The sequence below is a fragment of the Microtus pennsylvanicus genome, chromosome 9 (genome assembly GCF_037038515.1).
Source record: "Microtus pennsylvanicus isolate mMicPen1 chromosome 9, mMicPen1.hap1, whole genome shotgun sequence".
Taxonomy (NCBI): domain Eukaryota; kingdom Metazoa; phylum Chordata; class Mammalia; order Rodentia; family Cricetidae; genus Microtus; species Microtus pennsylvanicus.
Window position 1 is genome coordinate 46,048,695 of NC_134587.1, and position 27,220 is coordinate 46,075,914.

A 27,220-nucleotide genomic window follows, 5' to 3' on the forward strand; every position below is an offset into this window, starting at 1 on the left:
TGAGATTGTTTGTCTCCTTTCTATGGGGGGCTGGTCTTCCTGGACACCCTAATAGCCTCATCAAAACCCAGCTCCTCTGTGAAGACCAAACAAGGTCACATCTGGGGATTTAGACCTGGCACCTGGCTGTTTTGTTTGTTTGTTCTTGTTATTCCAGACAGGGTTTCTCTGTTTCTCTACCTGCCTCTGCCTCCTCCCCAGTGCTGGGGTTAAAGGGATGTGCATCAACACCTGGCTATGGCACCTGGCTTTGAGGGACGCTTTTGCCTGCATGTATAACACAGACTAAAGAGGACCCCCGGGGGCAATTCCCAGCTTCTATCCCCAGATGGCCGCACTCAACAGTATTGATGAGCTCTCTCTGGGTGAGGTGGTGCACGTCTTTAATTCTAGCACTCGGGAGGCAGAGGCAGGAGGATCTCTGTGAGTTCGAGGCCAGCCTGGTCTACAGAGCTAGTTCTAAGACAGCCAGGGCTACACAGAGAAACTCTGTCTTGAAAAACAAAAAACAAACAAAAAGACGCAGACTCTCAGTGTACGCCGTGACAGTAGTCTAGGACAGGGCACAGCTGTCAAACCTGTCTGCTCCGTAACCCACGAGGCTTGCCACCTTGCTGACATGGGGCTGTGATGTTGGGGGTACAGGAGACATGCAGCTAAAGCAGACCTGGTGGTGGCCCTGGAAACACCAACCACCAGGGTAGCACTGGTGTGAAAGCTTGGCTGCTCCTTTGTTGTCTTGGATCCTGATGAGCTAGCTGTGTGTGACATGCCAAGGGTGGGTACCTGCTGGGTGGCAGACGCAGTTGAATCCTTCAAGGCTATATTGGCTGTCCTTAGGAAACCCGTGGCTGCTGAAGGTCAGGAGTCAAGAGCCTTGGGTCAAGGGTCAGGAGGAAGACCGCTTCCTGTCTTCATGACATCTGTACTCTGGCTATGAGCACCAAGGAGCAGAGTGTCCCTGAGACCAGAGACTGTGATAACAAATGTCCCGACTGGGGACACAGAGAAGCTATGGGAGAGGCAGCAGGGTCTGAGCCCGCCAGAGGATACTGGAGAATGGGTAGGAGCCATGAAGGGGAGCAGACTGGCCAGCAGTCTTCACACCCAAGAGGGTCCCACTTTTCACTGGTACCCAGTCTGCTTAGCTGGATTTTAGGGCACCACATGAGGAGAGGTGGGTGCTACGGGCTATCTGGGTGGTCCGTAAGTACCATCTTCCCTAAGAGCCACTTTGGGAAGTCAGACCCAGGGCTCAGAGCTGCACACTTGGCTCAGATTGAGCACCATGGTCTCCACGTTGTTCACTTTCCCCTGCGGGTCTCTGCTTCACCATCTACAGATGAGTGTGAAGATAGCACCCAGCTCCTAGGCCATTTAGAGAGATGAGTGAGGACCGGCAAAGGTCTCAGTGCAGGATAAAGCCCCCCTGAGCCACTGAACCTTTCCAGATGAAATGAGAAGGCAGTGAACCCCCCCCATCTTGGGAGGCTTGCAGGCTGGAGCGGAGATCAGGGCTCTGAAGGTCCATTCTATGGGGAATCAACTGGGCAGCATTCAGGCCAGTAGAGCAAGAGACAGCATCTCCTTCTGGTTCTTTCTTGAGATTGACCACATGCTGTGCACATGTCCACCAGAGGGCACCAGAGGCTTAGGTTTGAGGATACTATGGGCACAGGGTGCAGACAGGGCTTGAGTTCACTGCAGAGGTTTTTCAGGGCTTCACCAGCAGGGCTCTAGATCTTTCCACATGGGCCCTTACAGCTGCTTTGATTGGGCTTGGGGGCGTCTCCACTGTTCACAGGGAAGATGGTCCAGTTTGAAGCATCTCAGGGTCCCTGATACCAGCAGCCAGAAGGCCAGTGAGACGCTGGGGAGCCAGAGCGGCTCTGTCTCTGCTCTCCCTGGTCTGGGTGTTCGCCACATGTGTGCAGCACCCCACCTCCTTCCCCAGCACATGGCCCTCGCAGACAACTTCCAAGAGCTGGAGAGTGGAGAGGTCCTGGGATCAGCTGGGGCTTAGCACTGAGTTGCAGTATCGGCCTCTCTGGAACACACCGGTGACTGCACATCTCAGGAAGTGGTTGTCCCTGGAGAATGGCGGGCAGGGTGATCAAGAGGCAGAGCCACACTGGGCATGAGGACAGGACATGCCGAAGGCCGGCTGAGGCAGGTCCCAACAGGATATTGGCAGAGTCCCGCTAAAGATGTAGGGGTCCATGGCCAAGATGTGAGCAGGCTACCAGTACCCCAGACCAGTGAGGTCCCTGGGTAACCTCAAGAGTGAATCTCTGAGGAGCCAGGCTCCTTGTTGTTTTTAGTAGTCTCTCTATATATCCCAGGCTGGTCTTGAACTTGCCATTCTTCTGCCTTAGCACCTGTCACTAAGAGTTGGTACAATAGTTTAATTTTTTACTTATGTGTTTGTGTTATGCACCGCACAGGTGAATTAACCCACAGGGGTCAGAATAAGGCATTGGATCCCTTGGAACTGGGGTTACATTACGTATGGTTGTGAGCCACCAAGTATGTCCTGGCAACCTAACCCATGCCTTCTGCCAGAGCAGCGAGTGCTGAGCCATCTCTCCAGCCCCAGCACTCTCACTGTGCTTCCTAGGCAGTAGCTCTGTACAGCCAGATGGAGGCGCTGTGGGACTGAGACACGAAGCCAGCAGGAACACTGGCAGGATGTGTTCAGATAGCCTAGAAGGGCAGGAGTTAGCCAGAGACATTGAATGAAGTGCAGCCCTGGCTGTAGGCGTGGTCTGTGCAAAGGCCCGGGGTCAAGGTGTCCAAAAAGTGTCATTCAGAACGGCATTGTTTCTTATCCTTGGTTGCTGTAAAAGTGAACCCCCACCCATCCACAGAGCTCGAGCCCCTAGATTTCAAAGAAAAGCCAGGAAATATGAGCCTAAGACTCTGGGGGTGCAGGGGTAGTTTTGTAAATGGCACCATCTGCAAGGCTACCCAGGGCAGATGGGAGGCACTCCCCCTTCCTTGCCCTTCCATTCCCATGGGCGCTCACCATGGTACACGCATGTGCACACGCACCAGTATGTGGACGACATGTGTGTGATATGACTCTGTCCCCTGCCTCCATCTCCCACTTAGGGACGCTACTAGGAGCTGCCCCAGCACCAGGAGCCCGAGGGTCAGTAAAGAAAATGCAAGGCCCTAGACTCTTGCCTAGGACAGATTTTGAATCAAGAAAGCCTGTTTGTCCAGCTTTTCCAAGGCTCTCGACTTCTGAACAGATGGGTATCCATCCCCCTGCCATGTCTGGGTCAGCAGACACCAGCCTAGCCGGGCCTGGCTCGGGAGGCACAGGCTGCCTTTTGTGTTGGTGAAACATGAAGCCACAGGGGAAGAGTGGCCAGGCTAGGTAGCACTTGGCCATGCACGGTGCAAATCTAAGATGAGGCATCGTTGTGCTAGAGCGTTCTGGCTTCCTAAGGGTGCTGCCTCACCTTGCCTCAGTGTCCCCACATCCCCCCCACCCCATGGAGTGGCTTGTTCGGAACCCATGGTCTCACTCACTGCACCTGCCCAACTGAGCAGTCTCAGGATGGATGTGTCGCTTTTGTGACCCTAAGCATTGGTTCCGCATCTCTGGCCTTCGTGTTGTCCATCTCTCAAGCACTGCTAAAAGGCCCTCTGGCCCCTGGAACTGTCCCTGTGACAGAAGTAGTAGGTGCCCGTGTGGGACCGAATGGAGACGGAGGGGCTGGCTGTGAGGCCCGGTGTCCAAGAGGATCAGCAGCCGCTCTTTTCTGTGGGGAGGGGCTGGAACCAGGCTTTCCGCACCACCTGACAAGACTCCGGAAAATAACATGTTATTCCCACTGCTGCCTGGCTGCGCCCGTGCAGTTTTCACAGTAGGCGAAAGGGGCCTCTATTATTTCTCAGTGCCTGAGCCTCCCTCTCTGTGAGTGGCAGAGCAGACAACACAGAGACAGCATCCCCGGTAGCCTGCGCCTGCTCTACCCCTCTTCCTCCTGACTCACGGAGTGGTCAGGATGACTGTCTACAGGCTTTGAGGCGTGTGGGCCCGGGGTTGGGGGGTCTGTCTATGCCTCAGGAGGACACGCATCTGTTCGCTTTACAGTACTGTGCCCCTTCTGGGCCTCAGTCTCCCTGTCTGTGCAGAAAGAGGCTGAAAGCAGAAGGCCTTCCCGGGTCATTTAGTTCTATTCCCCACCCAAACCGCTAGGAACTGGGGAAACTGAGGCTTGGGGAGTGACAGGAATCACCACTTCGTGAGTGTGAAAGATCAAACTGTGAAGCTGGGCCCCTTGGGGGCCTGTGTTTTCCTGCTTGGAGTCTCTGGGATCCAGGTCTCCAGCCCCTAAGGAGCAGCACGCTCCTACAGGACCCTCTAGACTATATCCATGCACACGCACACACACACACGCACACTCACACGCACACACACACGCACGCACGCGTATTCCTCCAGGCCTCCACCATGTTCTCAACAGTGCACATACTCACAGATGTCTCCGTGTGCCCATGCTCTGCCCTCAGCTTGAGCATGGTACAGCTGTGTGCTGTTCAGTGTGCGGTCACCCTTCAGCCGTGCACACACGGTACAGCTGTGTGCTATACCCTTCAGCTAGCTGTACACATGCTTACCCAAGCCTTTCATCTTGTGCATGCCGTGGGAAAGCCGTGGGGTCCAGTGGTGGCCCCTCGCATGGAGCAGCATCTGCTTCTTTGGTCTCTGGCCTTAAAACGGGATAGCAATGTCACGGGCTGGCACTATGTGAGAAGGGAGCCCTCTGCCATTTTGTCATCCATCCCCAGATGCCATCCTGTGGCACTCATAATCCCTTGCTCTCTGTTCCAGGGGAACGACCAGGTCCGCTTTGAGCTTACTTGCTACTCCTTGGCACCCCAGATTAAGGTAAGATGTTGCTCTTCACGCTAGGGAGTAGACAGTGAGGTCCAGGAGGTGACAAGGGTGGAGTCCTTGTGCTGTTACTATCTCTGTGTCACTCCATGATGCCCCCGGGTCCTGTAAAGGACAGCAGTAGACAGGAGGTGGCAGTCTCTGGGAAGGTTGCTATCTTCCTAGCCATTCTCTCTTCCTGGAGGTGCAGTCAGGGTATGGGGGGAGGGGCATTGATATCTCTGGTCATAGGTCAGAATAGCCTCTTCCTGCTACATTCTGACCCCTTTCTGGATATTTGTGGCGGACCCCCTCCGTGTCTCAGAGCCTTCCCCAGGGACCTTTGGCATGTCACCTGGGGGGTGTATACATGTGCATGGACCAGACTGTTCCCTTCGGTCACCCTTGTCCCTCAGCCTGACTGACCTGGGCCTCTGTCTACTTACCCCTCCATCCCTTCACTCAGTCATCCCTGCAGTATTTGCTGGGCATTAATATGATGCGGGCCGCATCCTCTAGCTGCTTCATCTTTAAAAAATTAAAATCCAGGCCTAGCACTCAGGAGGCAGAGGAAGGCAGTTCACTATGAATTAAAGCCCAACCTGGTCTACATAGTGAATTCCAGGCTAGCCAAGGCCATGTAGTAAGATCCTGTCTTGAGAGAGAAAGAGAGAGAGAATCGGGTAACATAATTTAATATTTCATTGAACTCCATGTATCCAAAAAGTTATCCAACATGGACTCAGCATTTCCCAAACTGTTATAGAGGTTTTCATGTCCTTTTCACGGGCCCAGCCCTCCAGGCGCGGTCTTGTCAACCGGTGGCTGCATTCTGCATTACACAACCTCAATCTGAGCTCCTTGGTAACCCCAGGAGACCTAATCCTTCTCCTTCCCCCTGGGCTTCTTCCTCTCTGCAGCATGTCTTTCTCTGTCCCTTGCCTAGACTGCCAGCTGTCCCCAGCCTGGGGACGGAGCTGGCCTGGAAGTGAGCGGTAATGAGTTCTGATACATCTGACCTCTGCAGGCCAGGCCTCCAAAGGTGCCCAGCACAGTAGCTGCGCTGCAGGGCCTCTGGCGCCAGGGCCCATCCTTCAACCTCTGCCTCTGGTTCCCATGGCCACTGTGGGGGATGGGGTGACTAGTTTCTGGATCTTTCTTTAAAGAGACAAAGCCCAGGGGCTATGGTGGGATGGGGCAGGGGCCCAAACTGGTCGGTCTCTGGGAGCCTGGCCAATCATGAAGTTTCTCAGTTCTGAGCCTGATTAAGGGGTGCTGTGTCTAGGGCTGGGCATTGAGGAGCGTACACTGGTACCACCACACCCCACCGTGTCCACCAACCAGCGACATTGTACTGGGTGATGTGCTGAGTTCTACTTCTTGGGGACCAGTCCCTGACCCTGAAGGCCAGCAGGGCCCATGTGGAATATGTATAGCTGGGACTCTTCCATAACGCCCCCACTGCAGCATTATGGGGGGGGGGGCAAATTACATTTGTGCTGTCTCCCTCCTACCCTAGACTCACTGAACCTTGAAGCTCTCAGACACTCAGGTCTCAGCTGGAGAAACTAGGCCCAGAGGGATGCACAGCCGTTTGGTCACAGAACACAGGTCTCTCCAGCACCCAGTGTTCCTTCCTTAGTCTCCCTGCTCACTCCCCAGGGAGTCTTCTGAGGGACACAGTGGGAGACTCCTTACCCAGGTCCTGACCCTCTGTCCCCTTTGTCCTGCCTCCAGGTCATCGCCCCCTGGAGGATGCCTGAGTTTTACAACCGGTTCAAGGGCAGAAATGATTTGATGGAGTATGCCAAGGTAGGTCTGAGCTTCAGCTGAGCCTCGGGCTATTGGGGCTGAGACCACCTTGGTGGCATGAGACAAGATGGAGCCCCCTCCCATAGCATTTGTCCCCCAAGTCAGCCTCATAGGTGTGTGGTCCATTTCCTGGGTGGGCTTCTGTGAGGTGACCCAGTTCACTGAGCTGGGAGGCATTGAGTTGCCTGCCCTAAGAATCCTGCATGCCCCTTCTGCAGCATGTAGGCGTGGGTTCCCAGGGGACTGCCAGGAAGGGGGAGCAGGGGAGCTGTTCTGCACCTCAATTACCTGGCCACTGATGTCCCCAGTGCTTTCCCTGGATCAGGGAAGACACTCCCAGGCCACTGTCAGACAAAGCCTTTCTTGGCGCCAGCCTTTTTTTGAAATACAAGTTGCAATAAAACATATTAGAAGTTTTGCATCGTGATCCTTAGCTGCTCCCCAGGGCACCTTTCTTTTTAGCGACTCGATGGCAGCACTTGACAAACAGCCTCAATCAATCAGACAGGGGGAAAAGCAAGTCGGTGCACACACCAGAAAATTGCTCAGGTTTTTAAATAGCAGTCGCCGGGGCTGGCTGTGTGAGCTCGCTTCAGCCAAGGTGCCGCGTGGTAGGGGACGCTGCGGGGAACACGGGACTGCAGGGAAGGCAGCCCTGCCCCAGCCGCCAGCATCCCATTAGGCCCCTGAGCGCTGGGAGGAAAGGCGTCCTCCACCATCTGTTGTTTTATTATTAAGAGTGGAGTTTACAAGAGCAAACCCATATGTTGCCAAACAAATCGTCAAATAGTGGGGCTATTAAGGGAGTGGAGGTTGGCGAGGCGTCTTTTTTCCTCCCCCCTTGTCTCCTTGATGAAGAAGAATATGAAGCAGGCCCCGTCTTTAGGGATAATGAATTACAAGCCCTGTTCTTGGCCTCGCTCCCTCCCCTAGTCCGGTTAGAAGCAAGGGCCAGGCCGACCCGCGGCTGCTTGTACCCTCCTCCTCTGTACTCCACTGGTCCACAGCCCTGGTTTTTCCCAGCACAGCTGAATTTGTGACCCCTTTTTTTCTGGATTCTGGGGAGAAGACACTTAGCTTCCACCTTGAATAACCTTCAGAGCAGGAAGTTTGTCCAGGAAGAAGGTGTCTCCCCACCTTCTTCCTGGGTGCTAGGTTCAGGATGGGGCTATGGAAAAACTTTAGCGTATTCAGCTAGGAGAGGAGACAGCACCCAGGAAGTGACCAAAAGCATCGAGCGGCCGGGCGGCCTCGTGTGAGATTCACAGCCAGGCAGGATTTGAGACAGATGAGGGGAAAGAAAATCAATGGGGCTTTGAAAATCTCTGCTTTCAAAGCCCTTGAGTAGCCAGGGTCAAAGGGTGCTGTGGAGGCACGGGGAAGCTTCTGCCTCTCCCCAGACCACTGCTCAAGGCTCAGAACCACCTATGGTTGTCATTATCACAACTGATCAGAAATAATAGTGCCCTCATGGTGCGGGCGTACAATCCCAGAGATGAGAAAGCTGAGGAAGGATCGCGAGTTCAGGGTCAGCCTGGGTAAATTAGTGCAGAAGAAGGGGGCTGGAGTAGATGCCCATTTTACATGATGAATCCCTGGGTTCGATCCTCTCATAACTCAAAAAATTGCTACTAAAGGTAACTAATTCTAAACCAGAGTTTGAGGTGGACACTGGAGCAGCACCTGCCCCAAGACCCCGCCACCACTGCCGCCTGCCCCCTGCCTGCTCCCCGCCTGCCCCCTGTACCCCCACCTGCCCCTTGCCAAGGTTGTTTTTGTCATTAGTTAACCTGGGAGTCCTTAGGGCTGGGGTGAGTGAGGACAGAGAAGAGTGAAGAGACGAACTCGCTGAGCTGGATTCTGCTCTGGTCAGCATCTGTGGCTCTGCCTAGGGCAGCCACCTGCCCCGCTCCTCCTTGCTGCCCCTTCCTACACTCCTCCCCTTTCTCTGTGATCGAGACCAATTGAGAAAGAGGTGAGGGTCCCGCATCGCCCCTAGAAACAAAGGCTCCAGGGAACCTGGCCAGCCACTTCTCTTGGCTGCCCAGCAATGTGCCCTCATATGTCACCAGCACCATCTTGCAAAGTTCTGGTCCCCAACCTGTCAGCTCCACATGGAGAGAGCATAGAGCAAATGTGGAGATTGGATCTGTGTCGAGCAGTGGGGAAATGAAGTTTTCTGGTTGCCTATGCTGTTTAAACAAAGGACAAACATCTCAAGGGCAGTTGTGGCTTAGTTTAATGTTTTTTTAAGTTTAGCTAAAGGAACACCAAAGGGACTTCCTCTCTTTTCTTTTAGCATCACTTTGAAGCTCAGGACTACAATGAACTCTCACTAGCCCACACTTGGTGGAGGGTTCTAGAATCTTAGGCACCAGCCTGTGAACTGGATGGGCAAACCTATCCCCTGAGAGACTCCCTAAATGGTGCCAGTGGAAGTTAAGGTTCCCACTGTGACCCCAGGGTTGAGGTGTAGAGGGACCTCAGAGGCGCTGTCTGGCCTCATAAGCTTGAGGGGCCATTGACCTGGCCATCTATCCCAAGCTCCATGCCCCCCAGAGTTGAAAGGGTGTAGCAATTTCTGAGCTGAAGCTCAGAACTCATGTGTGGTTACAGTCGAGTGTCTGCACAGAGGTGACTAGGACAGTCACCTACCCTTTCCCCTGGAAACTGAGCCCATGAAGGATGACCAGCCACTGTCTGGCCTGGGGTTTGGGCATCTATCCTTCAGCAATGGTGAGGACCATTTGGAAATCAAATAGCATCAAGCCACAAGAGATGGAGATGGAAGCTACCTGGCTCTACTTTGAGGGTCTGCAGAGTGGTTGCATGGCTTGGAGGGATGGCTCTTGGGAGATACCTTGCAATGGAGGCTCCTATTGGTGTTCCTCCTTTCATCGGGTTCACATGAAACATTACAAACTCAGGATGGATGCCTCTGTGGTCCACTTGAGGCTGCATGATAGATACTTGGGCTGCTACAGCCCCCAGCTCTTAGGATATGGTGGGTATCAGTAGCAGGTGCCAAGAAATGCTTAGCCACTTCCTGCCCCTAAGTGCCTCTGTGGGTCCTGGGACTGTGGGCTCACGATATCTTCTGGAAGAAACTCCAAGGTCAGCCTCCATTCTGAGTAATGAGGGCACTCTAGTGTTTAAGAACCTCCCTCCCTCCCTGGGTAGCCTGGGAAGGGGAGAGGGACATTATTTGGGGCTAACTGGCACCTTGAGGGATCCCAGGCAGTGGAGCATGACTTTCATGTACCCTCCCAGGAGCCTCCCCCTGACCATTTTGTCTTCTACTGTAGCAACATGGAATTCCCATCCCTGTCACACCCAAGAGCCCCTGGAGTATGGATGAGAACCTAATGCACATCAGGTAAGTGCAGCCTCTTCTGGCACTGACATGACGGCCCGGTGGTTAAGAACGCTGACTGCTCTTGCAGAGGACCTGGGTTTGGTTCCCAGCATCCGCATGGTGGCTCACAACCATCTGTAACTCCGGGGGATCCAGCGCCCTCTTCTGGTACCCATGGGCACTGCATACATACATGCAGGCAAACAGTCATACACATAAAATACAAATTAAGTTGGTGTGAGAAAGTACAGCCCCTTTGTTCCCGGCCTGACTTTGCCATGTTCTCTTCACTCTGTGCAGGCAAGTCCTGCATATTGATCTGGCATGCCTGGGGTATTGGGAACAACTTCTCGGAGGAATTGGTCTCTCGAGTTAACACCTCAAGGGTGAAGAGGGCCAGACTGGAATGAGTGTTGAAGGCAGAGGTCCCCATGTGTGGCATCCCACGGCTGCACCCATAAGACTGAGTGGGGAAACCCCGGTTCTTCCTTGCAGCCTGCAGCTTCCTTAGCTAACTGGGGTGGTTCGGAGTATTCTGGGTGGGGTTGGCAGCATAGGCTTCAGCAGAGAGAAGAGGCAGACTGGACCTGTGGGCGATCCACAGGACAGTAGAGGTTTACACGACACTACTATGTATACTCAATTCACCTCTCCCTTACAGCTACGAGGCTGGAATCCTGGAGAACCCCAAGGTAAGCCCTTTGCCTGGGAGCCAGCTGCCCGTGGTGGTCCCCGGTGCTCACGCTATCTGATGTGCGTGAGGCCTAATTGAAATTTCACCAGGGGCCAGGGTAGTTAGTTCTACATTGCAATCTCCCAAACTCTCCCCATGGGCCACTCTGCCTGCCGTCTGCATGCTGGGCTCTGACTCCTGCTCCCCCCTGCCCCTGCCACCCCACACACCCCACTTCCCTGGTGTTCTAACTGCTGTAGAGATGAATACTGGAAGGAGCAGAAAGGATGGGCGATTGAAAGACAATAGGGAAGCGATTGAGCAGATGAGGCACGTGAGGGAGGGTGCGGCCTGTCCCAACCAGCTGGGTAGGTGCTGGTCCACTGCCTGGATTGGGGCGCGAGGGCTCGAACCCAATGAGCCATTTGTCTGGGCCTGTGTTCACCCCCATCCTGGCTTAGTCTCTTGGGTTGGCCAGGGTGAGCCCGCAGACCCATTTCAGATGTCAGGTTTCTCTCCCCAGGGGCTTCTTGTCTCCTCCTGCCCACTGTGGGAAATGGGGAGCGGGCAGAGCAAAGCCTATCATAGGGAGAGAAAAATCTCTTTGTCCCCAAGGGAATGACTCCATTACTGGCCCAGCCCCACACCCTGGGTGGCTGCTTTGGTGGTGGTGGGGGTAGTCTGCTTGGAAGACATTAGAGAATTTGGCAGCTGGGCCTGGGGGCGTCTGAAGGCTGGAGGAGAATCGACTGGGTGGTTTGAATCAGGATCTCCATACCAAGGCCCCAGGGTACCCCCTTGCCCAGGTCTGCGCTCTACTGACTCCATTCCTAACCTAGCAGAACCAGGCCATGGTGGCCATCCTAAAATGTATGACCCCTGACCTGCTTCTGGCATTTTCCTGCTTTGATTTCCTTGGATTCTGACTGTGAGCAGTCTCATTTTACCGACGGGGAAACCGAGGCCCAGAGAAACAACTCAGCCGAGCAAGACTTGGAGCTGGGACCCTCAGTGGCCTCGTTCTCCCCGTACCTTCCCACAGGCACCCATTCTGTCTGAGCCTCCAGTTTCTCTTGCACAAGGTAGCAATAGAAAGTGCTTAGCATGACTTGGAACAAGGTCTGGGGTAGGGGGATGAGGGTCTTGCCTTCTCTTCAGACTACTGTTAAGACTAAGAGTCTGAGGTCTGCTCCGAGCCTCCCTTACAAGCAGTAAGACCAGGCTGGGCTGGGTCTGAGGCTGTGGCAGAGGCAACAGCATGGCTGAGCCCTCACTTGTCATGAGAGAAAGCTGGTGCCTGGTGCCCCCACCCCACCCTGGGGACTGACGGCCCATGGGGCTGCTGCCTGCTGGCCACAGGTTTTTCCAGTTCATGCTCTGCTGACCCCATGACACTCAGGCCAACCACAGCTCATTAGCCAGTCAGTCACACCAAGGGGGGCCTGGAACTGAAGCCCTGAGCAAGCCTTCTAGGTCCTTCCAGGCTAGCTCCTGTGAGGCCAGGAACCTGGGGAAACTCCCAGCCTCTTCTCAGCAGCCTGGGCCCTATCCTCACTAGAGAAGCAGAACTCCCAAACTGGTCACTTCAGAACGGGGGAAGCAGCCTGGAACCTGAGATTTAGTGCGATTACCATGTCACTAAGGACGGATCTGGGTCCCAGAGCTAACATGCCCCAGTCAAAGGTATTGTGACTGCCAGGTCCCAGAGACAAGTGCCCTGCAGCAGAACCCCAAATCCCTGCTGCTCACTGTTGCAGTCTCTACCTGCAGCAGAACCCCAAATCCCTGCTGCTCACCGCTGCACAGTCTCTAACCGTGCTCCCCTCACCAAGCAGTAGAAATGGGCCAGGCTGGGCTGAGGAGAGGCAACAGCTTGGCTGCTGAGAGTCCCAGCCACTCCCTCCACTCTGGCCAGGAGACCTACATTGTCCTCTCTCTAGGTTTTGGCCATGGAGGCTTTCCCCAATCCTATGGCACCCAGATGCTTTTGCTTCTGTGTCCCCCTGCTCCATGCAGCACCCCCCCCCACAGCCCTCCCCCACCCTCAGAGAGGAGCACTGAGAGCTTCCAGGGCCCCTCCCCCTCCCCAAAAAAGACCCGAGGTCTGCGGAAGGGAGGGTCTGAGGCAGATGGCTGAGCCATTTTCTGCCTCCGCCAGGGCTGATTGAAGGGCAATGAGGCAGCTAATACGAAGAAAGATAGAAATTTACTTGCTTTAACTTCATACGGCCCACAGTGAAAGAGTTCATTCAGCCGCCGGCCGCCATATCTGATGGGTGAATAAGCCACCCCCACATCCATCATGCCTCTACATCATGGGTTAGTTCATGGGCCATTTGCTGCAATCCTTCCTTCGCAGGCCTGTTTCGTGCTTTCTTTCAATCCCCACCCCAACTCCCGTCTCTCCTCTCTCTCTCTCTCTCTCTCTCTCTCTCTCTCTCTCTCTCTCTCTCTCTCTCTCTCCCCCTGTCCCTCCCTCCCTCCTTCCCTCCCTCCCTCTCCTCTCTTCCCCCCACCCAACCCAGATGACATTGGAAGTGAGCCCTCCTGCTGGGGTGGATAAATGGCACCAGATACTCAGCAATGAACTATTTGTCATTTGAACTGGGCTTTTAGGAGGGAGAGTTAAAAAGAAGCCAGGCACCCCCTGAGCTCAGAATGCAAAGCAAACACCAGTTTATTTCTATTTAGTTATTTGATGGAATGGGGCTGTCAGCTGCCTACCCCACCCTGACTCCTGCTGTAGAGTGTATGAACTTGTCCTGTCCCTAGCACCTTCCTGTCTCTTGTCTCCCGAGGCATCCTTCCTCTACCGTTAGGCTATGTGACCAGGGAAAGGACAGGTTCAAAACTGAAGTGGTTGCAGTCACTATAGACAGAGGCGGGAGGAGCGGTTTAGGGCCTTGGAGCTCTGGACGTGTGGGAAGTGATTGCTGTGCTGGTCACCCTGAAGTCCACCCTCAGTCCGCTCTACCTCTGAGCTGAGCTTCAGGCTTTTCTATGCACTGAGCGGGTCTGGGAACATGGCATTTCTCTGAAGTCTGCTCCAGGATGAATGGCGTTGACACTCAACCGTAGGCATCAAACTGTTTCGCAGCCCAGGTTGCCATAGCAGCTGGGAAGCAGCATGAGATGCTGAAAGAGTACTAAGGTGTGGTTTGGACCAGCTACTTCTTCGGGCCTTACTTTTCCCTCTGGTTCCTGGAGGCCTCTTGCAGCCTGTGTGTGTGTGTGTGTGTGTGTGTGTGTGTGTGTGTGTGTGTGTGTGTCTTACAGACCCTTCACACCTCCCTCGGTCTGCCTTTAAGGCCACCCTGTGTCCACTACACAAATAACACTTTAAGGGGGTGTGGCTGCCAGTCCAGGGTTCCTTGGAGCTCTGTAGTTGAGTGGGAAAGATAAACCTTACCACTGTGTGGCACCAAGGATTCTTGACAGATGACACTTGGTGTTAAATCTAGGGGGACCCTGGGAAAATAAGGTTGCTAGTCACTCCAGCAGAGAGCTTATGGGTAAGCATAGATAGCTATCCCAGGGTGCCTTTCTGTGGTCTCCCTTGGAGAAGGCACAGTGTCCATCTCCAAGCTGATGTCCCACCTGCAGAGTGAGTTTCCATCCACACCAGCCCTTGCTTGACATTTCCTGTGTTGCATTTAAACTTTAACACAGTCAAGAGCACAGATCCCTTCCCCAGATAGAAACTAGAGTTTGAAGAATCACTTCTGAGGGTACCACAGCCTGACATCTGCCTTAGGGGTATTTTCCACAAGTCTCCCAAAGTTGAATATGATGGTAATCCCAGCACTTAGGAGTTAGGGGGGCAGGAAGATCCAGGGGTTCAAGGCCAACCTGGGTTACTTGAGACCCTGCCTGTACAATGGCACAAAGTAAAGTTTCCCATAGTTGTTGGGGGCCTTGTGATTTCCCCTCCCGTGTGCTAGGTGGCCTGGGCTGTTTGTGGTAGTGTGGAGCATGGTTCATGCAAAACCCAGCAGTGGACAGTGTCCCCCTGCAGCCTCCATGTCTGCCCCTGCTGATGGGGCAGCATTTGTTCCTGCCAGGCAAGGCTGCTTGGAGCTCCAAAGTGAGCAGTGGTGTGTGAATGCGCTCGAGGTTTGAAAGGAAAGGCTGACTGCTGTGGTTCCCAGATGTCAGCAGGTGGACAGAACAGCTGAGCACAGGATGCCCCCGGGACGAACTTGAGCAGCCAGGCCCACAGGCTCCCAGCCCCGTGGTGGCAAGTATCCAGGCTTCAGACTGGGGTGGTGGGGGAACTGGAGCCTCTAGAGGCGAGAGGAAATTTCGAGAAAGTCCTGGGTAGCAAGCAGCCCCTCCGCCTCCTCCCAAGGAAGAGAGGCCCATTTTCTAACGCACCCAAGAAAAAATATACATAAAGGTTGATGTGTTTTCAAATGGTTTTGCTTTGTTCTTCTTTTCTCCCCGTGAGTATTAACCTCAGGGACCCCAGGGACGGCTTGGCCCGCTAGAGCACCTGCTGGGGTCACGCGCAGTCATTAGCTTTGCGGTCAGTGCAGAATAAACCCCAATTCCAGGCAGTGACGCGCGTGTGTGCGGCTCCCAGGAAGCCTGTGCACCGCAGTCCTGTGAAGTCCCACTCTTTCCTGCCTGACTTGCTTCTCTCCTGCTATTCTGCCTCCAGCTGTGGGGGCGTCAAAGAAAAAGATGAGATCAAGTTGAGGGGAAAAATTGTCTGATTTCTTGAGCCCTTTGTTTCTCAGGCCCCTGGCAGGCGGGGCTGGCTGGGAGCTGGTAGTCCCCGGGACCCACTGAACTGGTCGGGGAGTGCCAGGGACCAGTGGTCCTGGACAGGGACAAGTTGGTACAGGTACCTGCAGGAGGTGGCAAGCAGGTGTGTGCGCTTGGTGTGGCTCGCGATGCCTCAACTTCCTACCTCTGTCTCTTTTTAGAATCAAGCACCTCCAGGTCTCTACACAAAGACTCAGGACCCTGCCAAGGCACCCAACAGCCCAGATGTCCTTGAGATAGAATTTAAAAAAGGTACGTGCCCATTCATGCAGAATAAGGGTGAGTGGACTGAAGGAGCCCCACTCCTTTCCCCTCCCTGCCTGGGATGCAGGCCCTCTAACTCCTTGCATTCCTGGAAGCGAGAGCACAGGCAGGGCCTTTAAAGGCTCCCAACCATATGAGCTTCCAAGCTTAGGAGGAGAGTTTCCCAGGCTGTACTCCAGTGCACTAACATCAGATCTTGTTGGAGAACTTTCTGTCCCAAAGTAGCTGGCTTTGGGAGATTCACTCTCTATGTCCTTGAGCCTCAGTTTTCCCCATCTATAAAATGGGGGTGGGAGTACCTGCTATTTTGCTAGCATGCAAGGAGTTCTGTAGGGAGGGCATCCAGCCAGGTGCTGCCACCAGGAAGTACTTAGTAGTGGTTAGTCTGCCACATAGTTGGCCTCAGGGACTCCATTGAGACTCCACTCAGAAAGCTGGGCCCATCTGGGTCATCTGGGGTCTCCAGTCCCTGGACTCAAAGCTACTGCCCCTCTGGTTCCCCTCTCTTGCCCTAGAGGAAGGAATGAGGCATGGACTCGTGTAGTGATTGAAACGGAGCCCAACTGAGAGGGTACAGGGATACAAGAAGGGGACTCTTTTAGGAGGCTTCCTGAAGGAGACGGTACCTAGCAGAAGAAGCTAGGGAGGCAGGAGGTTACACATCCACCAAGTGGCTCCCAGGCTGAAACATAAGCAAGAGACAGTCTCTGATGGCTCAGACTCTCTCCAAGGGACCTCAGAATTGGAGGACAGGGTGATGGGGGATGGTAGAGGCTCTGTGTGTCCCTGGCTGCTATAACCTTGTGGAACTTATCTCTCTGGGGATGAGGTGAAAGCCAGGGAAAGGCTGTTTAGAGGTTCCCAGAATAAGGTATGGATGGAGTGAGGGTATGGTACCGGAACGGGTCAGCTGCCCCCTTCAGCCTCTCCCAAGGAGCAGCCTCACCTGCCTATGGCTACCTTCTTTGTTCCTCTTCAACTGTGTCAACTTGAATCTCACACTACCCAGGGACCAAAGAGGCCTTGGTTGGGACCCTAAACACGGGGGCAGCATTGAGTCCCCTCAAGCCTTCTGTTGGGAATGGGCCTCCCTGGAGCTTTACTTTGAGCAGATGGTAGGATGTGCCAGGCCACACTGCAGGATTCTCTCACAGGGCCTGTCAGCCCCTGGGAGCTGGGAGAGCAGAGGGCGGGAGGTAAGCAGGAGGTGTGGGGAGTCCCAGGCACAAGCCTCCAACAGCCCATCCTGGAGGAGCAGGGCAGCCCCAGGCGGAGTTGGAGAAGAGAGGGCTATCTGAGAAAAAGAGGGAGGCGCCCTCCCTTGCCTAGTCCTCATTCACTCTCTAGTTAATTTATTTGAAGTTTTAATCTAATTATTAACTATTTTAAAAGCTAAGAGGCTTTCTCCGGCGGCAGCACCAACAATGTCAACCTCTCCTCCCCAGGCAGGCCCCATCCAAGGCCCCAGCGTTGGGTGATAATAGGACCAGGGATGGAGAGAAAGAGGGAGGCGAGGGGTAGGGGGTGGCGAGGGGGCTTAAGGTTCATTATTGGGCAGACTTACATTTAATAGCAATTTACAACCAAGTTATAAAACCCCTGGAAATGGGGGTTAAGAATGGTGAGGCTGTCAGCGCCCTGAGCAGAGCCCCTCCAAACGGCGCCTGGCTAATAAAGACTCCAAAGCCGCTATTGAGCCCTGATTGGCACCCGATGGCTCGCTACATGGTAATGAGCCAGGCAGATGGGTGGGGGATTAGCCGCCAACTTTGAACGGCTTTTCTTTGTCACTGTTACGGCTCTCTTGTTAGCCCCCTAATACATTTATTACCCATTTCACACCGCTCGAGAAAGTGCCCCCTCTCTATTCAAAGTCAACCCCAAACCCACCCACTGCCCCCTCCCCACCACCCCCCTCGACATGGCCCTTCCCTGGCTGAGCCTCGGCTGTCTCCCTGCTGCCACCTCAGACAACACATTTCAGAATTCATGGGTGTCTGCTGGAGTGAGCACCACCCCCAGATCATCCATCAGGTGGCTTTCTGAGGGTCTGGGGTACAAGGCTGGGACCGAGAGGTCCCTGTCCGCCTGGCAAGCATGGCAGAGCACTGCTTAGATGCATGTGTGTATGCACGCGCATGCACACACGCCTGTGCGTACTCGAAGGGTCTGGCTGCACCTCGGCCAGGCGGCCCCTGGGTAGCTGGTGGGGACAGAAGGTGCTCACTGGTAAGACAATGACGAAGCGTGAAATTCAATTAGTTCAGGGCCTGGTTCCAATTTCACAGCCCCTAAATGCTAAAGGGGCAGAGAGAATGGGAGGGAGGGGGCGAGCGTTTTTATTGCATTTTTCCCTTTCATTCTGGGGGGCTTTCTGGCCCCTTCTCTCCCCCCAGCACAGGGCTTTGAAGGAGTCATTGGGACTCCATATCTGTCACATCCATTTAAGGCGATGTGGGTGGAGGGAGAGGGTGGGGTGGTGGGCACAGGCTGCTCTGTTGAGCCCCAGCCTGGAGGCCCACTGCTCTCTCTCTGTCTGCCCCAGGGGTCCCTGTGAAGGTGACAAACGTCAAAGATGGCACTACCCACCGCACTTCCTTGGAGCTCTTCATGTACCTGAATGAAGTTGCGTGAGTGTCCATAGACTGCCCGGTCTCCCAGGACTGCCACCGCCGGCAAGCGCTGGCTTGTATCGGGGTGACTAGTGGTCACAGCAGAGGTTCATGACCTGGAGATCTGACTGTCCGGGCCCTGTAGACAGAGTCTCTCAGCCCATGTTGGTTTGACAGGCGCGTCCTGGTGTCTATTAACCCACAACCCGTGATGATAAAGGCCCCAAGGCTACCACTACCTCCTATGATCGGTCTAGCTGGGGCTGCAGGCCTTTGGTTGAGCCAGGCATCCGGACACAAAGAAAGATGAGTCTTAATGAGGCCGGGGGCCAAGCAAATCCCAGTTCAGAGGTAACAGGTGAAACAGGTGTCACTCTGCGTGACCCAGACGGGGCCTTAGTTTACCCAGCGTCCCCTGGGGCCTGTCTTCCCAACTCAGGTGCTCTCTAAGTTGAGCCTTAGAACCTGAGATGGAGCCAGTATGCCCATAAGCTGCTCTGTAGGCAAGCCAAAGCCACCTGCTCAGTAGGTGGCTGCACCTGAATCCAAGTGACCTGTTCTTCCCAGGGGCAAGCACGGAGTGGGTCGCATTGACATCGTGGAGAACCGCTTCATTGGAATGAAATCCCGGGGTAAGTGTGTGAGGCACCTGCTGGGGCCTACTCTGGCACCCCCCAAAGCAGGCCCCATCCTACCATTTGGATGTCACCATTCTCCCGACACCACCATGGGGCTTACCCTTCTTTCTCTCTACCCCATGAAGTGAGGACTGTGGCCTTTGCTGCACCCCCCCCCCAACACACACACACACACACACACACACACACACACACACTTCCCAGGTGCTGTGAGCAAGACTGCCTCTAGAGGAGGGAGGGGTCTAGGAGAGAGGTCGGCCTAGAGGTCAGGCTGTCTTGTGTCGCAGGCGGGCCAGCCAGGTTAAGAGGCGGACCATGCAGGGCCAATTTCGTGGTCATTAAGGCATTTCTCTAGCACCAGGCGGGCAGTAGAGTGGGACTCTTGCCAGGGAGGGCGCTGTGAGTTACACACAGGAACCCTGAACAGGCCAGGCCGGTTCTGGCATGTCTCCAAGGCCTTTTTGCCAGGGACAGATAGACCCTACTTTTCTGTGGTATGACTGCCACTTTGGCTGGTGTCGGCTGCCACCATGGGGCCATCAGATCCTCTTCTTGGCTGGGGGATGGAGAATTAGTTGATCCCAGGTTGATGGGGGGTTGGTGCCTTGGTGTTTTCATGATTCCTTATCATCAGTCATGTGCCATCCCTGGTCCCTGCCAGTCGTGTGTGTGTGTGTGTGTGTGTGTGTGTGTGTGTGTGTGTGTGTGACCAATGCTGCAGTGTTTTTAGGGGCTTCTTCTTATTTTGGTAGTTAGGGCCCCTGAACTGCCACCTGAATATTTAAATACCAGTGACATACTGCTAGGGACTTCAGATCACTTTGCTTCCACATTGATTGTAGAAGAAAATGGCCAAATAAAATGAGGCCAAGGTTCAGTCCCAGCCCTGGTCCTGAGGACTTTTCAAATTGAGAATCTAAGTCCCAAGAGAGCTGATGGGCTCTCAGCTGTTAGGGGAGATGAAGATCCAGAGACCTGCCCTGGTGAGCTTGGGCTGGTAATCTCTGGGCCTCAGTTTCCCCTAACGTATCTGCCTCTGCCAGTTGGGCAGAGCTAGAGTTGTCCCTTCCCAGATTGATCATCTTAAGAACAGCACCACTGCCGCTCTCCCGAGGCCTTGTAAAGAACAATGCCCTAATGAGTGTCTCTCTTCGTTCCCTGTCTACCTTTGTCTCTAACCTATTTAGCATCTGATTAAATGCCCCTTTGTCTCCACCTGCCCTTGAGAGCCACACAAAGGAATTCCTCCAAGGCAGCTCCACGCGGGGCCTTGGGAGAAACTAGCACCTAGTTTCACAGGTGGGGAAACCAAGACCCTGACGGGGCAAAGGGCTTACTCTAAGTTACAGGCAGGATTCAGAGGGGCAGGAGGCCTGGGGAAGAGGTCTAAGAGCCTAGGGTGTGGAGATGGACAGATCCAGGTTCGAATCTACCCACGATAGTATGCACAGCTTCTGTGGAGGTGGTTCATCAGTGGCTTCAGTCCCCAGGGGATTCTGGGGGAGCACAAAAGCAGCCTTACACCCTCTGGGATCCAGTGCAACTCAGGTATGTCAGATACCCATCAGACCCTTCCTGGGCCCTTGGAGGATACCATTAATTGGTTGCAGCAATGTCCGGTTGATCCAAATGCAGCTCAGTGCTACTGGGGGTGGGAAGGTGCTGCCAATCTAACAAGCTAGTTACTGATGTCCTTTCCCAGGAAGATAAGGGTTGGCCAGACCCAACTGAAATGTCCTGCCGGTCAGAGAAACAAAACTGGGAGGGAGGAGGTGGTGATAAAGGCCTGGCCTGCAGCAGTCAGGGTGGAGAAGCTGGAGACGATGGCGGTGGACTATCTCCCACCTGGTTGAAACTGAGATGGACAGAGAGGATAGAGGAGGCAGGGGCTGGAGGAGACAGCTGGCCTGGTGGTGGCGGGCTCTCTGAAGACCTAACGTTGAAGGCCAAGGCTTTGGCACCCAGCCCGAGTCCTGGGCCTGACTTTGTCTCCATCGAGAATCAACGGAACCTCCTGAGCCTTGACTTCTTCACGTGTGAGATGGGTTTGGGTGCTGTGTCCTGACGGTAGGCCACCCTCCTGATAGAGACCCCCTAGAAGAGCCACAGCATGAAATCAAGTGTGTCCCAGCCGGATTGGCTCCTTGTCACCCACAGAAAAGCCTAGATACTGTGGGTGTCTCTAAAAGCTCAGGATTTTACAGTCTCCAAGAGGGAGATTGCTACATGACCTTAGGCAAGTCGCTTTCTGGCAAGGAAACACCGATCTTCAGAAGGAAGGGGCCAGGCTAGGAGAGCTCCCCAGGAGTCCTCGCTTGCCAGTTTTTATGCTTGGTAATTTTAGGGTATCCCTGTTTTTATTTCTGCACGCCAAACATTTCTCTGTGAAAGCAAAAACAGACAATTAATGAGGGTCCTATGGACTCCCCTTGAGGAGTTTATTAGGTGTACAGTGACAGCGAGACTGTTAATCATTGATTATGCCGAGGGCAGAGCTGGGGTGTTCCGGATCTCCATGTATGTGGGGGGAAATGTCATTTGTATTGATTTTACAAAGCTGGTAATTGACATTCATTAAGAGCCTGATTCTTTTTTCTTAGGGGGCAGGAGCATAGGGAATTGGGCAGCATAGCACCCTGGGTCTGGGTGGCCTGGCTGGAAGGCCTTGTGGGGAACTGTGGGGTCAGGGGCTGCGGGCTGGGAGAGCCTCATGGAGTGGCTTCGCTGTTTTTGCATATTCCCTCCTCCTTATCACATTATCTTTTTAACTCTGGAGGGGGGCTAATTAAGTGAAGTAAATTAAATCAGTGGGGAGGAGAAGGAAGAGGCAGGCAGGAGGGAGCCCAGGAAGGAGCCTCCTGGCTGTGTCTGTCCCCCCTGCCTGCCTCTATGTGTCCTTTACCTCACCTCTCTAGCCTGGCTCTCAAGCCCTCTCTCCCCTTCTGCCTTGTCCCACCTGGCCTGGCCTTCCCTTCATGGCTGCTCCCCCCGCCCCCCCCCCCCGTCTCCCCATGCTGGCCTTTTCTCCCCTCGCTGCTGGACCCCCACCTCCGCCCACCGGACCTGGTCAGCTTCTTCTCTCTCAAGCTTCCTTCTTTCCTTTATCTTTCCATTCTCTCTCCCACTTGCCCCCTGAACTTCATTTCCAAGGGAGTAACAACTCGCTTGCCCTCTGATCCAGCCTTCCTGCCTGTCTGTCCAGCACCCCCTGCCGCCCATCTGTCCTGTCCGGCCCTCCCAGAAGTTGTGCTCACATGGAGTATGACAGACGGACAGCAAGGGCAGACTTGTGAAGCAGGAGACTCGGCCCAGCAGCTCAGGGATGGCTAGTCTCAGAGACCCAGTCTGATCCACAGGATGGGCCACCTGGGCTCAAGAGCCTAGAAAATAGCTTAGACTCCCACCCTGACTTGCTTCTCGTCACCATGGCAACCATCTCCAGTCTTGTCCCTAGTACCTAAGAAAGGAGACCTGGGGCTCCAGTCGATCCCTGTCCACCTCCCAGTCCCTTCCCTGGGTGCCAGAGCCTTGGGTTCAAGTACCCTAGCCCCTAGCCTGACTCCTACGTGTTTGGTAGAGGCTATTCATTTCTAGCACAGTTCTCAGCCCAAGCCAAGCCTCAGTCTTGAACTGATAAGAATTTGAGCTGCTGCGGCTGTGTGGTCCCCACCTTTTCCTCTTGGTCCACTCTCCGCTTCCCAGCACCCCTGCTCCTTGGCCTCCCCAGCCCCCCCACCTTTCCTAGCAGCAATTAGGGTGTGATTGAAGCTGCTCCACAGAGGGCTGCTGACACCTCTGTCTTTCCCGTAAACACGGGGAGATGAAAATAGACACTTGGAGCCGCGGTGCGTGTCACTCTGAAGATATCTGTTGTCTATTCCACAGCCGTGCAGCTCAGCTGTCATTTCCTCCTCTTTGCACGGTGGTTTGTATGCCGACTGTCAAAAGCCCCCAAATCCATAGTCTTTTAGAATCAAGTTTCTGTCACCGGTTTTTTTTTTTTTTTTCAGAAGAAATACAGAAATCATCTGTACCTCCTGCCCCTGCCAAGAGAGTGGATAGCTTTAAAATACACACACACACACACACAAGAGAACTAAAACCAAGCCTTTTGATTAGTCATAATTAACTTTGAGACCACCTGGAATGGGATTGGGAATATTATTTGTGCTCACGTCTCTTGGCTGGGACTTTGCTGTACGCCTGTGACCTTCCAGCTGCCGGCTGACAGCCATGAGGCTGGTGCGGAGAGCTCTAAGGAAGCCGGGTTCTGCCCGCCTTTCTGCCCGCTCTTTGCTGCTGGTGCCGCTGGTCTCATTTTCTCAGGGACACCTGTCATGGGCAGTACCTGTCGTACCTTGGGCCCCTGGTGGCTCTTTCCAGAATCCTAGACTCTGCCTGCGTTCTCCTCCTCCTGGACTGTTGAGGGTGATGCTGTGGAGACACCTCAGTGGTTCTCTCCAGGACTGGTTGTGAATCTCGATGCTTGCTCTCGGGGCATGTCTAAGGTTAGCCTGTAAGACGCAGTTACTTAGCAACTTCCTGTTTTCCTGTCAGGGCTCAGAGGGGGTGTTGAGTGGAACCAAGGCCACACAGTCCATCCAGATGCAATGTCAATTGGCTGAGATTTCTGGTTCCAACTCCAGCTCTGGACAGACAGCTTGGGTGTGTCTCCAGTGGCTTGGAAAGGAGAGACTTGCAAAGAAGGCATTTGGGTCCCCAGAACTTGAGAACATGGTGGCCTCAGACCTGGGATGCTGCCACCGCCACTACCTATAGCCAGTGTAAGGACAGGTGTCTCCAAGCTATAACAAAATGGATCCTGACAAGGCCCCTGCTGCCTTAGTGTTAGCACCTGCTCTGTGTCCAGAGGTGACCCACAGGCAGTGCAAAGTCGCTTTGTCACATTGTTGGTCTTCCTAGGGTGACAGAACCTGCCTTGAACCTTATTTTATCGCTGCCATTTTGGAGGCAGGTACTTCCTGCAACTATCTGCCTTTTTGAACAGCCTGCTGGGTCACTGGGCCTTTCCTGGTGACTTGGGACCATCCAAAGACACTGGTAGGTGGAGCCATCCTGCCCCAAGGAGTGACTTCAACCTCTGTGCTGAGAATTGTGATGTTGGGTCTTATTTGGTCTGGGTTTATTTTTTGAGGCAGAATCTCAGGTAACCAAGCTGGCCTTGAACTCCTGATCCTCTGGCCTCTACCTCCGAGCCTCCCGAGTGCTGGGATTACAGATGTGGAACCACACATCCAGCTCAGAAAGTTCCCGGAGTTGTTGGGGAGGGGGTTGTGGTACTGAGGACTGAACCCAGGGTGTGTGCCGGGCAAGCGTCCTACCACTTTGTTTTTGGTTTTCTCTGTTATGGGTCACTAGTCGCTGTTTTTAGACACCCTTGTGCTCTGAGGCCCAGGCAGGTCTCGAACTAACAGCCTCCACCACCTGCCTCTACCTCCCTGGTGCTGGAATTACAGGCATGTCCCACCAGGACCTGCTCCTCCTGGCTGAGGTCTTGGGTTCCCTGCCCTCAGGCTGTCAGCAGTGGCTTTTTTTGGTCCTCCTGCCTGTCACTGCCTCCAGCTGCCTTTCTGCCTCCCTGGACATTGCTATGGGAATGAGGAGGCCCAGGGGTCTCCTGCACAAAAGTGAGGACGTCCAGGGTGTGGTGGGAGCAAGGTCACAGGGAGATTCAGGAAGGTGGAGGACATTGTCTAGAATGGCAGCCTCACAAGAAAGAGGGATATGGGTGTGTGTGTTATGTGTGTTAAGCATTTTTAAACTATCATAAAAATAAAGACAACATAACTTCTTTTAGAGACAGGTCTCTCTATATAGCCTTGGCTGACTTGAAACTCAGAGATCCACCTGCCTCTGCCTCCTCGGTGCTGGGATTAAAGGTGCTACCACACCCAGCTCAAACATCCTTTAGGTGCGTAGCCTGGTGACATCGCATGCATCGCTACCTTCCTCTCAGGGGGCTTTTTCCCTTGCTCGGACTGGAATGCTATCCCCTTTAAATACTTGCCCCTCATTTCCCTATGCACCCAGCAGCCACCTGCTATTTGCACGTCTGGAAATGGAGGAATGTAGGATTTGGCTTTATAGAACAGGTTTATTTCATTTGGTGGACTTCATTAGTCTTGAGATGGGATCTTCTGTAGCCCAGGCTGGCCTTGAATTTGCTCTGTAGCTGAGGGCGACTTTGAACTTCTGACCCTGCTTGTCTCCACCTTCCAAGTACTTGGATTACAGCGTTGTTCTTTTACACCAATTTGTATGGTGCTGGGGTGGATCCCAAGACAAGGGCCTAGGGCCTCTTAGGCAAACCCTGTCCTATGGAGCCCCACCCCCAGTCAGAACCTGCCTGCTTGTTGTCTCTGAGATAGGGTTTCATCATGGCGCCCAGGCTAGCCTTGAATTTGTGCTCCTCCGTCCTCAGCTTCTGTCGGTGCTTTGTAGAGCAAGGGGATTGGCTAGCATGGCACTGTGGCTGGGTTTGTGAATGAACGGTGCTGGCGTACATGTGTATATCAGTGTGGAAAGATGGTAGCAAGCTGCCAGGACAGCTGAAAAGCTCTCTTCAGCATCATGTGTTGAGAGGAAAAGGTTCAAGGGGATGGTACTGCTCCTGTTTCTCCTCCATCAGGGCAGTGGACACAGGTTCTGTCCAAGGCCATACCAGAGCAGGGCCTGACTCCAGAACAGGTAGAGTCCTGCCTCTTGGCACCTCTGTGTCGCACAGATCAGGGATCCAGGGGCCTGGATTCCATTCCCTCTCTGTCAAGTCCATTTTCAGGGGCTCGGCTTCCCCATCTGTACAGTGGAGCCGCTGTTCAAGCCCTAAGCAACCCCAGCGATCTCTGGAGAGACATGTGTGTGTGCTTACATGTTCATGTGTGTGTGCACGCAGCGGTCTCCCCCTCCCCAGACTCCCTGGTGGAAGGAAGGAAGGGATATTTGGGGCCCTGGGCTCCACCGTAGTTGGTTTAATTACAGGTTTTCAACTGCAGGCCGGTGGGCATGCATTGGGGAGGGGGTGCGCTGCTCAGAAACCCTGTCATTTTCCCGCGTCTGAGGGCCTCTTCAAAGGGGGCATCTAGACATTTTCTCCACAAGCCGCAGAGTGGACTGTCGTGGCCCCAGCATGAACATAATGACAGACGCATTTTGCAGCAAGCTGGGAGTGAATGGGTCCGACCGGCTTCTCTCCTGTCAGACAAGTCATTATTTTTTCTTTCTTTTTTTTTTTTTTGTCATTTGCTGACAGTTTGGGTTTCATGTGTTTCTTTCTTTTTTTCTCTTTTTCCCCCTGCCTGGAAAAATGGCTAGGTATCTACGAGACCCCAGCAGGGACCATCCTGTACCACGCTCATTTAGACATAGAGGCCTTCACCATGGATCGGGAAGTACGCAAAATCAAGCAGGGCCTGGGCCTCAAATTCGCAGAGCTCGTGTACACGGGTATGTACAACTCAGCTGTCCCCAAAGCCCCCCCCCCTCAGGCCCCATCTCCTTCAGAACTCAGAAGTACAAGCGGAAGGGTTAGGTCCAGGGTGAGGAAGCAGAAGGGCCAGTGGGATTGGCCTTTTCAGTGCTCTTCCGTACCCAGTGTCAGAGGACTCTGTGTCATTACCAGTGGTAGCCAGCCTGAATCCAACAGGTACCGGGTATTGGCAAGATGTATGGACAACCTGCATTGTTCCCACAAGTCTCCCAGGTTGTCCACAGCTCATTTTACAGATAAGGGGGCAAGCAAGGAGGGGGGAGGGGGAGGGGGACCCTGCTAGTCTGTCCATAGGAGATGCTCCCTACTGACCTTCAGTGGGGGACAACAGAGGGGACATGTGTACCCAGCATGTGTGGCCACATCTTCCAGACGAGCAGTGCCCGCTCCAGGACCCAGACTCTAGACGGCACATACAGTCTTCATAGTGACAACCAAGGGTCTTAAGCCGGAGTCCATGCCAGCCCCCGCTGTCACCCAGTTTTCTGCAACTTGTGAGCTAAGAGTCATTTTAAGCTTTTTCTTTTAAACTTTTAAAAGGTTGAAAAGGGGAAAAAACCTTTCATGACATATGGAAATTATGAAATTTAAATCCATAAATAGTTCCAAGGGACACAGCCTTCATGTCCCTGTGGTCTGTGACAGCTGTTTGAGCTGTAGTGGCAGAGACCTGGAGGTGCACACAACTGTAACGGTGACACTGG

At 53.9% G+C, this 27,220-nt stretch overlaps 1 protein-coding gene across 1 annotated transcript in view; it reads left to right on the plus strand.

Moving 5' to 3' along the window:
• Ass1 (argininosuccinate synthase 1) overlaps positions 1-27,220 on the plus strand; it is a 48,813-nt gene that overhangs the window by 11,547 nt on the left and 10,046 nt on the right. The window contains exons 6-13 of the mRNA XM_075985771.1: positions 4,847-4,903; positions 6,626-6,700; positions 10,006-10,076; positions 10,717-10,747; positions 15,657-15,747; positions 18,305-18,389; positions 18,939-19,003; positions 26,342-26,473. Coding sequence (XP_075841886.1) covers positions 4,847-4,903; positions 6,626-6,700; positions 10,006-10,076; positions 10,717-10,747; positions 15,657-15,747; positions 18,305-18,389; positions 18,939-19,003; positions 26,342-26,473 — 607 coding nt within the window. The remainder of the gene's footprint in view (positions 1-4,846; positions 4,904-6,625; positions 6,701-10,005; positions 10,077-10,716; positions 10,748-15,656; positions 15,748-18,304; positions 18,390-18,938; positions 19,004-26,341; positions 26,474-27,220) is intronic.